The sequence below is a fragment of the Centroberyx gerrardi genome, chromosome 18 (genome assembly GCF_048128805.1).
Source record: "Centroberyx gerrardi isolate f3 chromosome 18, fCenGer3.hap1.cur.20231027, whole genome shotgun sequence".
Lineage (NCBI taxonomy): Eukaryota > Metazoa > Chordata > Actinopteri > Beryciformes > Berycidae > Centroberyx > Centroberyx gerrardi.
The window spans coordinates 21,943,510-21,960,391 of record NC_136014.1 but is presented as its reverse complement, the minus strand read 5'-3'; the positions used below and the strand labels follow the sequence as shown (position 1 = coordinate 21,960,391).

Below are 16,882 nucleotides of genomic sequence, written 5' to 3'. Positions count from 1 at the left end.
AGAAAGACATTTTGGAGGGATACTATGCCAATATCACAGCAAGTGATACTCCAACAATTCTTGTATGTCCCTATATAATTATTAAGATAAGATAAAATAAGATAAGATAAGATAAGATATACTTTTATTGTCTCTTTATGGACATTTGTCTTGGACTCCTTGCTGTACAAACACAGTACAAACACAACATAGCAAAACAAACATAAAATAAAGTTAAGAAGAAGAAGGAAAAAACGAAACAAAAACACACAAGCGACAGAACCAGATTGCATAGGCCTACCTCATACTGCACATCCCCATATATACAATCCCTATGCCCACCAACCTGTGCTACCTGAAGGCACTGACCTGAAGGCAGGATGGAGTGCTTGTACCAGTTTAGCCTGCACTACCAGTTTAGCCAGTACCACACTATAAGTTCCCTAAGCTCTATGAAAACAGCAGAAATTTCCATAGAGTATAACATGAACCTTTAACCCTGCATGCAGATCAAGAAAATACCACATCATTGCAATTTACCAGTTTTTGTCGGATGCTGCATATCTGAATCAAACATCCATTTGGCCACTGGCCGAGATGTAGATTGGAGTTGTTTACACAGTAATATAGTAGTAAATAAAAAGGTGGGTAAACTGTGACTTCCAGTTGGTGATTATAATGAGGCAAATAACCATCAATTTAAACCAAAATCAATTATATTTTCAGAAAAAAAAAATTATGCTTTGGGTAAAGACCCTCATATTACTATCTACCTCAAACATATATCATATCACTTTCATAATACTTACTATGATGTGAACTATGCCAGCCTAAAAAAGTGTGTAAACGCTATTCCTCAAACTAAAAGGTGTGTAAACTGAGATTAGATGGGTTAACTCTCCAGTACATCCCTGTTTGTATACCATGAAACCTAAACCACCGATCCCTGCATTTTTGAAGAGCGTTCATGAGTACGCAAAGTGCAGTAACTGCAGCGAGAAACGCGGGTTGTAGTCTCCTACCTCCTTTACATGCCTACTGCTGAATTTAGGCGGTTATCTTAAAAAAACTACCTTACCCAGCGAGCCTTGCGCGCCAATTAGAAACGTCAACGAGCCAGTGAACATTAAGCGGAGCAGACCAAAATCCCAAACAAGGAAATGGTGGGGGAATAAAACGACCAGATTATTTAATTAATGCATGTAATAATTAATATTTTATTTTATTGTAAATTAAGACGTATTTATGGGTTAAAATGGATTACGACTTCAAAACAAAGCTGGCGGCCGAGAGAGAGAGAGTAGAAGATCTGTTCGAATATGAAGGTTGCAAAGTGGGTCGAGGCACCTACGGGCACGTTTATAAAGCTAAGCGCAAAGACGGGTAAGATACCGTGAACGTTATTGTTTACTGACAGAAAAACTGATCGCAGGGTGCATTTTCAAACCGCAATCCCGTTATGTGTTGAACGGGGGATTTGATTTGAACCTCCCCAAGCGCTACCCGTGTCTGTGTTTTTGTTTTCATGTACGCACTCACTCACTCACTCACCAACGGTCCTCCCCCCCCCCCCAAAACAACACGGCAGCGGCGGTGCTGTTTGTTTTTTGACAGTCTCTTCACAGCTTACACTTAGTATTCATGCATTGGACACCACCGGCATCGTCATTTGACTTGATAGTGATATTTTCGGCTTCTTTCCATGGTAAATCTGCCCCCCCCTTTGAACACTGTGCACCAAACTTTTTTTTAGGCTCACAGTTGAATCTGATCCTTCGTGGTTGCTCTATGTAGATTAGGTGATGTCAAGCATGTGACAGTACAGTGCATGTGTGAGTAATTTAATTAAACTGCAATACGAGGATGGACAGAGATGATGTTTGCACATTCCTGCCCTGTTAGGCCACTAGTGACACTGTTTGTTGTTAAAGTAAGTGCATTATCAGGTATCAATGCAGTAATCCACACTACAGTTTTATTTAAATAGTGTAATAACAGATTTATAAACCCCGAAAAGTAGGGATAGACCAGCTGCCTATCATTTTGACTTACAGCTTACAGGTAAATAAATTGAAAGCCAACAGCAGCACTTGGTGTCCAGTCCTCTTACCAGGTGGATTTGTGTAGATGTAAGATAGCAACAAACATGACCCCGGCTCAGAAAGCCTTTTCTCCATTCATAATAAAGCTGCATCGGGTTTGCCCCCAGGCTCTTCTCATATTCACCTTTACAACAGCAGAGAGTAGAGATATGATGCGAGGTCAGAGGGCGAACACAGTCAGATCACAGGCAGTCATCCAGAAAATGTCTTCTATAGCAGTAATACCTGATATATTGTTGTTTACTGTTGTTTACAGTGATGTAATACGTACACAGAGCAGCTGTGTGCCCATAATCAAAGTAAAGAACATCCTCATGGCTTTTGTACAATGGCTACCAGCACTTGTGCACTTACTGAAAAGTTTTCTTACAAGTAGCACATCAAAATAGGAGGAAAAAAAGAAAGATGGGTTAATATCTCTCTGGTTACTACTACAAGAGCTGGCATAGTAATCAATACAGCACAGCTAGCCGTGCATTGTGGGAATAATGAAACATGGTTGGAACGTGTCTGACCATTCAGGTTGCTTGGCTGAATCTGCTCGTTTTACAGTTTGCCACATTACAGTATTCTTTCAGGTGTTGTAAAACCTCCTGCCTCCTTTATTTTTTATTATTGAACAGTTAGCCTGCATGTTCATTCAGTTGCACTGTGTTAACACACAAGAAGAGGAAGTACTTTTACTCCTTTACGCTTCACTTCCAAGATAGTTGAGGACTCTATTTGTGTTTGGTCATGTTAAGAATAGCACAATGCATTGATTGTGATATGAGAACATGTGCAGCAGCAGGTTGGTAGATTAGTTAAGGAGGCTGCCCAGTAATCAAAGGGTCGCTGGTTCGATGCCCAGTACTGACAGTGGCCAAAACTGCTGCAGACCTCCTGTAGCAACATGCACTGTGGACTGGCCTTGAAAACAACTCACATCCTTGCTCCTGTAAATACCGTGATACAATACCGCAGGCAGTAGCGTGCAATATGTCATTGCGGTTGTGTCTGTCCTTGTAAAAATAAACTATACAACTATAAGTGGAGTCAAGAGGATTGCTCCTGTCAGCCTGCTTTTCACAGCACTCATCCAGTCTAGGTTTTCTCAAAGGGGGAAGGAAAGGCTCTGGGGATGAGAAGGAATCACATATTCCCAGTGAACCTAACCCATAAAGCTAATTTTAGGGAAAATTAAAGGGCAATGAAATGTTTTGCCTCCCCCACGTACAATGTTGGTGTGTTTTGCAGCGCACATAATTGTCAAAAATGACAAACAAACAAAAAAAACAAGTTTTTCCCAGTTTCCTTGCTGAACACTCTGCCACAAATTACACTTTTCAAATGTTTGCTTAGCTCAAGTTTTTATACCTTAGGCTTAAGGAACATGTGACTTCAGAGAGTTTATCCCAGCCAGCAGGAAACAGAAGTATTCCCTCGACAAGGTGTGAAGACATGCCGTCAGTGCGTGAAAGGAGTAGAGGGAGTGTCTCTCTACTGTACATTACTCTACTGTAAGAGACAGGATTATAGCTACATGGCTAACAAAGAGGGGGCCAGACCTGTTGCAAGGCACAAAAGACTGACAGTGAGTGTGTGCAGCAGCTATACCGGCTTTAGGCACCAAACCTCCATTCTGGAAACACCTGGTAGAGCTGTACATCACCACCTAACTGGCAAATCTAGGAGATGTGCGATATTATGTTTAAAGAAAAAAAGGTCAAGAAGTTAAAACATCATCATCATCTCCTGCTGTTTTAGATGAGAGTGATCAGTAGACTCATTTATAACTAAATTTGCCTAAATTCATATTAAGGAGATATTCACTGGCTGTCTACAGTCCAAAAAACCAAATGTTAAGAACTGTGCTGGGTGTCTGTGCAGCTCAATTAGTATTAGAGATGTGTGCCTGAAAGCTCCAGTTAATCCATGACCATCCCCTATGCAAATAAGGCTGAGGTGGGTTTGATCTCAGGACCGTGAGGACCTGTTTGATCTGTGACGGCTGCTCACATAATGAAGTTATCAGATGCTGTCTGCAGACTCTGTTTACATTTTAATCATGCCCCATTGCACAGTTTTAAGTGAAACGTATTTCCTTTTAGCCTTTATTTTCTCTCCTCCTGTGCGGTCAGGCTGGATTTCATACACCGGAACATCGCTTATCTCAAATAATCAATAGTTGTCTGCTGCACAGTGTGCTGAACATGCTCAGCCTGGCAATAAGTCTCACATTTCGCTTATTATCCATTTTTATGCACAAGCGTGACTCACAAGGGCAGAGGGCTATCCTCCGAATGCTAAATCGAGGCGTGCTGTTTGACGCTGCAGCTACCTTAAATAAAATGGCCAGAGCTTTCACTCTGCACAGTGTGTGTTAGTTATAAAGAAAGCGCTGGTGTGCAGTTTGAATCCTGAGTCTGTGTTTGCATCAAGGATGAAATTCATGCAGGATAATGATCCAGGCCCAGGGGAGAGGCTGCACTCAACAACACAGCACTCCTGCGGTGAGGGAATGGCTCTCTTCTGCCAAAGGGTATTTCTAATGGCAGGGATTCCTCTGCTCCGGGAGCGTAAAACTGGCAGTCAACCCTCTCAGGCTTTTTCATGCTCCTGCCTCGCTTCCCCCCCCCCCCCCCCCCACCTCTTCCCCCCTTTGATAATCAAAACCCAATAGGCAAAACCACGAGTCAATGCTCTTGAATCAGATTTGAAAGGACCGCATTGTTGCATTGGCAAAGAAATGGGGCTGTTTCATAATGTCGTTCCCATTTGTCTCTTTATCTCTACAGGAAAGATGAGAAGGAGTATGCACTGAAACAAATAGAAGGCACTGGAATATCGATGTCTGCCTGCAGGGAAATCGCTGTGAGTTAAGCTTTGTTTTGTTTTTTTATTCAAAGGCCTTCGATGATTTCAGTGATTTTGTTTAAAAGCACAAGTGACATTTTGAAGATTTGTGATTGGTATAGTGAAGAAAAACAAACAGCTCACACTCTACATAAAGTATCCCATGAAAATGTCTACATTTACTCTCTAAACTCTTTTCACTGAGATAATTTTTTTGATTGTGTCATTTGTAAATGGGCCAGCAGCCTTAAATCTCTCACTTTTATGCCCACTTATGCGGTAAGTGGGCTTCAATAGTCAATCCTTGATGAACCTAAACATCAAGATACTGTGTGCCGTAATTGAATACAATACAAATGCTGGTAATAAGAGACATCACTATGGCCATAATACTCATAATATCCCACTTACAACTTAAACCTGAAGGCAGTGTGAGGGCACTGCCCGAAGGCTTAACACACACACACACACACACACACATATACCAAGTACACTCAGAACTTTTTTCTCAGAAGGAATTTTTTGCCCGCTGGATCTGATTTCTTTGGGTATTTTGGTCTTTTTCATTTGCAATTTTATTGAACTGTGAAGTAATAAATTTGCATTGCATATTGGCAAATTGTTTTAATTTCTTTCCCACTCCTGGAAACTGGCGGCAGGCCTCACAGAAGAGGATGGTGCCGTTTTCCCCACTCTCTGTTCCCAACCAGTCCATCTTCCACCCCTCGACTGTTGAGTTTTTTATGATACTGGTTGTTTTATTTTTTGTTAATGCAGTAGTTTGTGTTGGTCGGCATTTTCTCCTACTGCTGGTTGCGTAACGTCGACATTTTCTGCTGCTTCAGGCTGCGTACTCCGTTGTTTTCTCATCAAAGAAATGCTCCTTTTTTCTCATCCAGAATGCACTGGAATGAATCGTGTGGTCATAGCGCTCCCACAGATCTCCTACGGTGGCCCACGGGGGGACAATACTAGTCGTATTTACACCAATACTTGACAACTCAACGAATAAAATGTGAACAAGGTTGAAATGCAAAAAAAGGGTACTCCTAATTTTTGAGGCCATTTTTTGTTTCACAGGCATTTTATGATCGTTCATGGGCATTTTTACCCCGAGTCCCTGTTAATTTATGACCCTGAGTACACTTATGAAGAGACCAACTTCCTCCTTGTGCACACTCAGCTGTTGCCTCACATGTTTTTTTTTTATTGCTGTGTAACTGATGCTCACTTTGCGTTCTGCTCTTGCCCTCGGCCTGATTCGAACCGTCAACGCTCTACTGACCAGCAGAGCGTTGACGCACACAATCTAATCTGATCAACCAATCAAAAAGGACCCAATTCAGATGGCGAAACGGGTATTTCAATTTACTAGCGGACAATATCGCGCAGTATCAACCATGTTACATCTGCGGCTTATTCCCGCTGTGTCTGAGAGAAGGCAGAGAGTGCACCATGGTTTAATGTAGACTGTTGCGAACACCCAGCTTTCTCACAATGTTGCAAACAAGTGCTCTTATGTGGATCATCTACAAATTTAATAGCTGTGTCAAGTTCAATTTCCATCCTTTCCATAAAAAACATATTAACAGACATCGATGCTGTCTACTTCAGTATAATTAAATAAGGTAATGAGTCTCCATGGTGATTTTCAAACCCGGCTGGGTGGAGAAGCTTTCACCTAGAGAGGCTATTGAGTAGGCAGACTTGTGCTCATTTGTTAATTACTTGTTAAAAGCAACACAAAACATTTTGGGTGTTTTATTATTATTAGTGTTACTAATTACCTCTAAATTTATTGTGTGAAATATAAAATGTGAAAATGTTGAATTTGACAGCAAGTCAGTAATTTAACTCAGGAATGCTCTGAGAGTGTGTTTGGAGCTGCTGGTTCCCTCTGAATTAATGGCTGTTCAGATGATTGTGGGTTAATACAATAACCAGAAGGCATGGAGTTAAGTGGTGTTATTTTTTTCCAAATTCCAAATGAGTCAAAGTTTTTTGGTTGTCAGAGAAGGCCTTTCCTAGATTTCCCAGAATGACTTTGGACAACGCCCACAAAATGTGCCTGAACCTGTTGCTGTCAGCTGAGGGTTATCCGAGTGATAGCAAATGCAGTAGCGTGACAGTTTTTCTGCTTGAGTTGCGCCCCTTGTTGAGTCAGTTTTATTTGCTGGGAGGGGTACGGAGGGGTGCGGAGGGGCGGGATTGGTCAAAAATCAGAAGTTTTTATTGGTTAGAAATGTACATTGACGCCTACTAGTGCAGCAAGTGGTCACCATTAAAGATAAAGTGTTTTGGCATGTCTCTCGGTTCTCTCAAAGGTAGCAGAAGAAGAGACAGTAATGTGACCCTTATGACAGACAGGCTGGCTGTTATATAACAGACTACAAGGGACTCTGGTTTCCAGTCTAACCACTTGAAGGGCTTTTATTTGCTTTGCTTGTTTGCCAAAAGTTTTCCTCAAAGAAATGAATGCTGTTTTTAAAATTACAGAAAAAGAAGTCTTCGACAATAATTGATTACATTTATTACATTTAAAGACAACACTAAATGGTAGTAGCAGTAACTGACTATTGTCCTTGAGTGTAACAGTGGATTAAGCTGAAATTTCCTCGATCACCAACATTACAAGCAGCCAGTAGGAAAGAGTGCAAAGGTCAGAGCCTCAGCGCAACTGTACAAATGCACTGGTGACAAGCTGATGGCTGGCTGTTGTCTGCAGTAAGAGAGAGAGAGTGAGAGAGAGAGAGAGTGAGAGAGAGTGAGAGAGAGAGAGAGAGAGACTGGACCAGGTCCATATGGCGGGAGCTATCCGCCCCGCCCTCCTCATTGCTTCCAGTCACTCACCACATGACACACCTCAGCTCCTCTGACTGTGATATCTAAAATGTCGTATGACTCAAAATGAATTGGCTTGATTTTCAAACACTTAGGAGTCCTCCGATGAAGACACAATAAAACACAATCGAATTGTTCTTGGAGATAAGTGTGTGTGTGTGTGTGTGCGTGAAGCTGCAGCTGTCACTTCTTCAAAGTTCAAAATTACTTTCAATTTCCCCAAGAGAACAGACATCATTTCCAGAGATGGCAAATGAGATTCTTTATTGTGTAGTTCTTCTTTTCTGCTTCACTGACACAGCCTCAGATGCAGGTGTGCAGTCAAGGTTCATGGTGTGATTTTCCTGTGTAAAAATGCAAAACCAGAATCGAGAATATATTCAGTGATGAAGTATATTGCCCAGGGGTAAGGCTTTTAGTATTTCCTGTAGCGTTACAGGAGTAACCTGTTTGGAAACATTACTCACAGCAAAGTCAGGAAATTATGGAAATTATTGTAAGCTGTATCACAGTTTGACATGCCATTTGCAGTGAGTAGATACATTTTAAAGGGTAATACTGGTGTGTTTTTCTAAGTTTGTGCCATTCGTCTTAGGTTGCCCCTCTCCTTTGCATTATTCCTGGTTTGTCTGCACACAGGCAGCATAGTTGGAGATATCAGGGTTTGTTTTCCTCCCTTCAGAAGACGCCATTTGCTGCCATTCATTCTTGTTCAGCACAAAAAAACAACTTCCCCAGACTTGAGAGTGAGATAATCCATCACAGTAAACACGAAGCCCTAATTTAGTTTTGTGAGAGTTTCTGTTTTATTGTTATTACATTGTGCCTGAGTTGAGTGTTTTCTTATCAGCGCTGCATTATGTTACGCTCTGCTTACTGTCAATCGCCCGACACCCACAGGAAGAAATGGAAGTCTCTGCCAGGAAATAATCCCTCAAAATCATGTCGACTTACAACTTTATTGTCACATAAATGTCTTCTAATTTGGGGCCGTCTTTGTTAGCCAGGACAGCAGTTAAGCAGTTTTCAAGCTCGGGTTTGACGTTGTAAAATTTTGGGGGGGTTTTTTAACGGTGGAAAAACGAGTACACAGACGGAAATAAATGGGCTGTAACTCTAAATGACACTGGTATTCTCCTTTAAATGTGCCTGATATACCAGTGTGAAGAACAAAACTTTATTTTTAAAAAAAAATCTTTTAATGACATTGTTTGAACTTACGTTTCTCTAGTGTGTCTGTGGTGTGTGTATCATGTTCTTGGAAAATTGTAATTGTTTGCGCATGCATGTGTGTCTAAGTGTGTGCTCCCGACTTTTGCCTCAGAGGATTGTCGCCTGTTTTGTCTCTCTCTCTCTCTCTCTCTCTCTCTCTCTCTCTCTCTCTCTCTCTCCATGGCTTCTCCAACACAGTCTGTCAATATCTGCATCTCAGTAGGTGTCAGATTGCCGGCCTGCTCCCCAGTCTCTCCCGGTCCTGATAGCAGCTTCTGTGCCAAACAGGGCAGAGAGGGAGAATGAGTCACGGCCTTGGAGACTGGAGTTGTTGTTGTTGTTGCCTCATGTTATTTGACGCTTAGTCATTACCTGATGGATGATGAGTCAGTCCTCCGGCCGAACATTCTCTCATGTATTTGTGTGTGCAGTCGATAATTATAGCTGCTCAGGAGTTTAACTTTACTATTACCCAATTCAATTACTGAATCTGTCATCATTGACGTGAAATCAACTGTGACACTCCTGCAGTAGCTAACCCAAATGAATTGGCTGATTGCTTTAGAGAGCTCTTGAACCTGATGCCGTGTTATTTGGACACGAAGAGAAGCTCATTGTTTAAGGAAAGTCAGTTGATGCGCTTAATCTTTTAAGCTGTGGAAGAAGGACCGCTCCCCTCTCTAAAGCCTCAGACGATGACAGGTCGGGCCTACTGCTGATTTCAGCTCAGCCCTGAAAGTGAGAATAAGATAAGATGTGTTTTCTCGTGGCATTAGCAACATTCTTCTCAGAATAATCATATCAGACCATGACAGTGTCTCCTTAGGCAAGCAGACAGAAGCGTTGGTGGGGTGTAATGTGGTTTTGTGCTCCAAGCTTTTCTTGGCAGTGCATCGGAGTCGACTCTCCTGGGCTCTGTGTCAGTGTATAGGGAGGTGAAGTAGGATAATTATACAGTGAGCCAACTGCATGCAGCACGTGCAGTGTCCCCTAAAGATTTCGTGCACATGGTTGTGCCTCATATGTCCCCTTGCTATAGGTTAGGGTTAGGGTGGGCCCCTCATTCAGGGCAGCAGATGAGGAGGGGCTGAGGTGGGCGTGGAGGCTGTCAGAGTCTGGGAGGCCTGCATGGAGCTGAGGAATGCAGGTAGGAGAAAGCCCCTCCCACCATTATTCACTGCAGCAGAGCGAGCCTCGCCTCTCCTCGACTGTCTACTGAGTCTCAGAGCCCCCAGAAATTGGTCTTGCCTCAAGAAATCTTTTAGACTGGCCTTGCAGAACAATCGACTCTTTGTGCCTTCCCACCCCACTACCTCGCTTGGTTTAGCGAAATGTACAGTTAAGCAACTGGCATGCCACATTCAGAGCCGAGGAGGTGGTAAGGGCGGAGAGATGGATGGTCTGTTACTATGTGTTTTTGGTTTTATGACGTAAAATGGCTGGGGTCTTTTATGATTTTTCCATGTTCCTTTAGGATTGGAGAAATACAAGTCTGCGCCATGAGCAGCAAAGTTTCATTAATGGATGTAGGTCGCCTTTACAAACGCTGTTCATTGCTCTGATTAATGTAATCAAACTTCAGACATCATATTATCCAGTCAAATTCATGCTATTGCTATTCATGCTAACAGTTACACTAAGTGCAATGTGGTCAAGGTAATCTGAGATGAGACTAGTGTCAGAAAAGATGAAAAACTAGTATTTGATGATAGCCATTTATTTGAAATGGTTTCTTTGTCTCCTCTGCCTCGGGCGCTGGGTTCATTTCCTTTCTGGTTTTGTCAGGTCATTTTGAACAATCATTTGAACGGAGACCCCAAATTTCTTACTCTTTTGTTACCACACTTTCAAAAGCCTCTATTGCCTTTGAGCGATTTTGCTACTGCTTGGCCATTTTCAAAACCTTTTTTGAGTGATATTATTATTACCTGAGGCTATTTTTTATAGGAAATAGGATGACTGAATGTTACCTGTAACATTATATAGACTAAATATGTTCCTGAACTACTATCACAAAGACAAATTCCTGTACATTTATTGTACTTGATGTATAAAAGGACTGTAATGAAAGATCATGTCATAGTGTAACATAGGTACAGTGAAATTTGGACAGCAACACATTGTTTGATATGGCAATCATGCCCATTAACCTCACCAAGTCCCTCAGAATCAAAGAGCGAGGGCTTCTTTCTAGACTCACCATTTTGCACTGACGTTCAACAATCGTACAGGGAGAAATCCATCGTAGAAGAGGCAGAGAGACCAATTTCTCCACTGAGAGTAGCCTCAATAGACCAGAATGCAATGCAGCCACAAGACATGTTGCATTCTGAGTAAAGGGTGCGGTCGCAATCATCGCATCATAATCATATGCCTCAATGTTCATGAACTAATTGGGTAGCTAGCTGTATTTACATGCCCACCTTTGATAGAATGCTATAAATTCAAACCCGTTCTCTTGAGGTTGTTGAAAGGCATTCTGGGAAATGTGTGAAATCACTAACTAAAGTAGAAGTACACAAGGCAGGTTGAGGGAAAGAGGGTACACCAAAAAAGTAACACTTATATATATGAATAATATATGACAATTGAAGTGTCCATCAGTTTTAAAGCTGTTTAAAACTTTGAAATGGAGATCTTTTTTGTGATGGAGAAATTTCTCTTTTTGCTTGTCCCCCTCCACAAGGAGGTCAAAGGTCAGATTCAACTACAGAACAAGGCCTCCTGTAGCTGGTAGCCATTCTACTTCTTCAGCAGGCTGTAGGGAGCTTGAACCTGTTCTTTTGGTTTCCTACTCTGCTGCTTTTCTGAACGATCCAGGCGGTCGTAGCCTCGCTGCGCTGCGCTGTCAGCTCACTGTTTGAGCGGGACGTAAGCAGCAGGTTGCATAACACGGTCCACTGAGGTCTCCTGCTGAAGCACACCCTTTAAACCCCTGGGACAGAGCAGACCATGTTTAGATAACGCTTGGGCAACTTGGGTAAATCCTCTGCCAGCCGGTTGTGGGAGGTTAACTGACCTGCGTAGGCCAAGTTCTTCAGCAAGGGGCTTAAGAATGGAGTGAATCCAGCTTCGGTGAAAAACAGGAACTTGTTTGTTTTCTGGTTTGGCCGCAGAACTGCTCAGCAGACCGCAGACTCTCAGATTTAGTGAAGTCAACATGCTTTTCGGTGTTTCTCAAGATTGTCTCTATGAGAAGACAATTGTTTGGCCAGTGAAATATAGCCTGGCTGGACTGATAAAGTCTAGTTTGTTTTGTTTGAGTTTTTCACAATTGTTTTTAGTTTGGAGGCAGATATATTAGGACACCAACATTATTGGCCAATATTATTAGGATTTTGCGGTATTGACACATACAGAGATATTATCAGTACATATTTTGCCCTTGTGTGATCATCACATTACTAACATGGTATTATGAAAGCAAAATGATAAGGAGGCAATCACCTATTATTGAAATAATAATGAGCAATGAACTATTATTCACCTATATATTGTCAAATGTAGAGACATCAAAGCATTCAGTTTCTCAAACATTTAAAATGAAATCGCCATTTCATGGAAATACCTTTTTTCCAAGTCATCACAAAAATGTCTACGTTGGCAGAGAATTATTGATTATTGATTGAACAATTATTGATTTGGGTTAGGGCTGAGTGATATGGACAAAATTCATATCACAATAACCCTAAGAAATCATTTCCATATTGATAAACATTATAATGATATCTGCCCAACACATGCAAAATCACATGTTAAATAATCAAATTGATGTTCATTGCTTTGAACTGCATGATAATATAAACTGTGATGAAACTCGTGATGTCATTTCCTCACAATATGATTCTATTGAAAGACAATAAACAATCATACTGAATTATTGCTCGGCCCTAATTCAGGTGCCTCAAGGGACTCAGAAATCCTGTACTGGTTTCACCACAGAGCGATTATCATTGTACAAGTGTTTTCACCCACCTGCTCCTGGATCACATCTGTTTGGTCTATTCAGTTTGAGCTTGACCTTGATGAATTGAAACATTGTTCATGAATTTCATCATTCCCCTGAAATGAGTCTTGTTTTCCCCCTCGTTCACTTCAAACAATGGCTTTTGTTTAGGTAGCCTAAATGTCGAGGGTGCAGCTCACCCCAAGATAGAAACACAATTGACCTCCTAATATTCCCTTTTTTTTTCTTGCTCCCTTAGCGCTGCATCGTTATTTATGCCATAATTTATTTTGATACACGTGGACTGATATGAACCACTGACTCAGATGACTATACTATACTATAGAGGATATTATTTTGTTTCTGTTAGCCTTGTTCCATGTTTATAGATAACTTGCTTCCTCTGTGTAATCACTGCTGAAGTAGTAATGACCCACTACAAGAAAATTACACACTAATAAAGTGGCCCAATGGTCCTTTCATCTTAAAAGTAGAAACATAAAATTACCCTCCTCCTTAGAGACGAGGCTACACTCCATTTGACTACAAGCACCGTTCTATACCAAACACTGCCGGTGTTACTGATCATTACTTGGCTCTTTTTGAAAATAGATCCTGCGCTCGGCCCAATACTGGTCCACTGTGGTTTCCGCCTCGGTGTCCAAGAGGCAGCGCTGTGTTTTCTGGCCCACGCCGGCCATTCTTCCCCAGCGCTCTGATGACTGTGCAAACACGACCATATTCTGGTTGTGTTTGCAGAGGGTGTTGGTTTGAAAAGCTGTCCCGCACGGTTGCCAGGGATGAAATGATTGCTAATGTCTTGCCGTCAATTATGCGGAAGAGCTTTTATTTGTCATCCAGTGTGTGATTTAGGCTCGCTTCGTAAAAATAAAATCAAACAAATGCTGAGAAACAGTGTATCGGCCGTATTACAGAATACAGCTGTTGTTGCAATTTAAAAAAAAAAAAATGCAACTGCACACCATATGTTTGTGTGTGTGTGTCATGCTGGTTCTGATCTTGCGCATCGTTTCTGGATCCGGCACTAAACTAATCCTCCTTGGAGCTGCAGCCTGGGGTCTACCAGAGACACCGCTTTTAGCCTCGTCAGCAGTTATTTTGACTCTGAATAACAGCAAATGGCTGCTGCCGTACGGATCGCTCGCTGAGCCAATCGCCATCACTTTGTTCATTCCCGGGGAAAAAAGCTTGGCGTGCGTCTCCCCGCAGACAGAGCCGTAGTGTTTCTCTCTACCCCAGTGGCGGTCAGAGCAGTCTGCTGTGGATTTATCAACCCGCTGCCTGCCAGCCGCATGAGAGAAGTCATTAATCAGTCCTCAGTAGCAGAATAATCCAGGGCCGCGCTGTTTTTCTTGTGGGCTTTTTTCTCGCTCGCCAAACCTCGTCTTTTCTGCCAGTCTGCGAGGTGTTGAACCTTTTTTACAGAGACATAAAACCCTTTTTTTTATTCTAAACCCCAAGAGATTTTAGCCTTCATTCAGTGTTGTTTCCCAAAGCTGACATCCCCTGCAAAGTTGTGTTTACATTTTTGTCATCTAGTTGTTATCCAGAGCGACTTACAGTAGAATAAGCTTTAGTTCCTAGATGACAAACATTAGCAACTAATAGCAATGAGTGCAAGGGTCAAAGCTACAGTGCCTTGATAATATTCCTGTGATCATACAAGAATCATGTAAGAAATCAGTGAATGAATGCTGAGGAGAGAGGCAGAAGTGTTTTGTTTTTTTTGCTACTTAAAGATAAGAGCATGTTACACCAAGCAGAGGAGGAAGCTGTGGGCAGAAGGGATGTGATTCGGTGCAAAGAGGATGACATGATGTCTGAGTTGTGGCCTCAGCTGCTAATTAACAGCCACATAACTTTCTACAAGATGTTTCCCTGGTTTCAGATTAAGCCTAAATCTAATCCTCGACTGAAAAAAACCATCTTTAATGGATATCTTCTTTCCGATCCCAGGTCCAGGCTAAATTTGTGTTCCAGAAACCGCCCACAAACGTTACGTGATGGCTAGTGACCTGAAAGCAGATTTGGGTCTTGAGTGGCCTGTTTAAAGGTGGACTGGCAGCTCTGGCCAGACTCTGGCTTAGCTGCCAGTATTTGGAGCCCGTCCAGTGAGTGCTTTCCCTCTGAAGCTTTTACAAAACATGACCCATTTTCCTCCGAACAGGGACAAACAGCCTGTTCTTTTATTCCTGCCATGTTAATATTCTTGCGCCTCTCTTTCTTATTTCACAACAAATCTGTTGATCAGTTTTGTCCTGCAGTATCGTTTTTTGGTGTTTTTGTAGGAAATGGGTCATGTAAAAGTTAAATAGCAAACCATCTTGTTCAGAAGTAGGCTGCTTGATTTATTTGCAACACTAAATTTTAGCATTCAGATGTGTGTTAGAAACAGAGAGGTGGCCTCAGTATTTTTTTTGGATTGATCACACTAATAGTCAATAGCTAGCTATGGTTTCACACAGAATGCCAGTCTCTTTAGCCTCATTGATGAACGGTGTTGATTTGGAGCAGAAAACACAGTTCAATATGATGGCAACATTCACCAGTGTGAGCTCAGTAGACTGCAGTAGACGTCAGTAGACTTCCAGTCCGTCCTCCAGTTTGAGGAATGGCCTAAATGGCCTTTGCCTAAAAATGTGAGTCACAAGATTTCGGCACATGGAAAATTTTCCCCCAGGACTGCCGGCATTCTGTGGTTAAGGGCGGATTACAGGCGTTTTCCCAGAACTGATAGTTTATTTTATTGTTTTTTATGTCATTATACTATCGTCGGCTTTCATACATTTCAAACTTAAGAATGTAAATCTGTGTAAAAATGTTTTTATTTACATACATATTAAGTTTGCCATATGTTTTAAGCTACCATCATACATATCATACATTGTGTGTCAGCAAAATATGGGATTTTTTGTTATTTCCCGTTTGGCCGAGGAAAATCTAAAACAAATGTGAATAGTATAATTATTGCACAAAAATGTGTCATTTCATGTTACTTTTAGGTTTTTTTATTGTTTCCGGTTCATTCTTTTTTTGCACCATGGTATGGTTTTACAATCAAAACCATGATAGTTGGGCTACCGAAGGCAAAAAGTTTTTCTTAATACGTTTACATGCAGTCTAATGATCTGCCATTTCCTTACCCTCATTCCAAATGCACCAACCTACACTAGAGAAACACAACTGTGGTTTTCTCACCCATGTAAACGTGTCAACCATAGCAACGGTTGGACTTCTTTTCAGTCACACTGAATGGATAATTAAGTCGCAGGCTGCATGTAAACATAGTAACTGCCTGTGAGGTGTTAGTGGGTTTTCTGCTAAATCCAGTTTTTATAGTTCTAATAAAACACATAAACACTGTTACTGGCATCACTATGTTGAGTTCCAGTCCAATTATATGTTGATTCAGACATTTTAGGTTTTGGGTGATCCAGCACCATCCTAAAAGTCGCTGGCCTCTTTTGCTCCTGGTCTCTAGTTAAACCAGAAATCTCTACAGCCGCTCCAAGTGGCAGATGGTTTCATATAACACTCTGCTGTTTTAAACCCAAGCTTAATTGCATCCACCTGGCATGCCAGGTCTAAATCAGTCCCTATTCATAAGCTCTTTCTTGTGCATTTTTGTGCCCACCGTGAAAACACTTGAAATGTGATTTGAGTGGTCAGACTTGCATTTTCAGAGATTTCCATGTGGTTTTTTTACTGCTTAGACTTTAAAAAAGTATGTGAATCATTGGATTGGATTGCGAAAAAATCTAATTTGAGCTGAACATAGCCTTAGTCGCTCGAAGACGACAGGCCTGACTTTGACGAAACATTGGAGAAAAAGGCATCTTGCTATTTGAATACGGCATTTGCAAAATTATTTCTGAATTTCATCAGCAATGACCAAAATTGGCCAAGTGAGGAGCGGGGAAGAGAGGAAAGAGAGAAGGGTGGTCAA

At 41.6% G+C, this 16,882-nt stretch overlaps 1 protein-coding gene across 1 annotated transcript in view; it reads left to right on the top strand.

The window, feature by feature from the left end:
• Positions 1 to 1,132: 1,132 nt before the first annotated feature.
• The window catches only part of cdk19 (cyclin dependent kinase 19), a 45,557-nt gene continuing 29,807 nt past the window's right edge, over positions 1,133 to 16,882 (top strand). The window contains exons 1-2 of the mRNA XM_071899286.2: positions 1,133 to 1,362; positions 4,859 to 4,934. Coding sequence (XP_071755387.1) covers positions 1,235 to 1,362; positions 4,859 to 4,934 — 204 coding nt within the window. The 5' untranslated portion in view covers positions 1,133 to 1,234. The remainder of the gene's footprint in view (positions 1,363 to 4,858; positions 4,935 to 16,882) is intronic.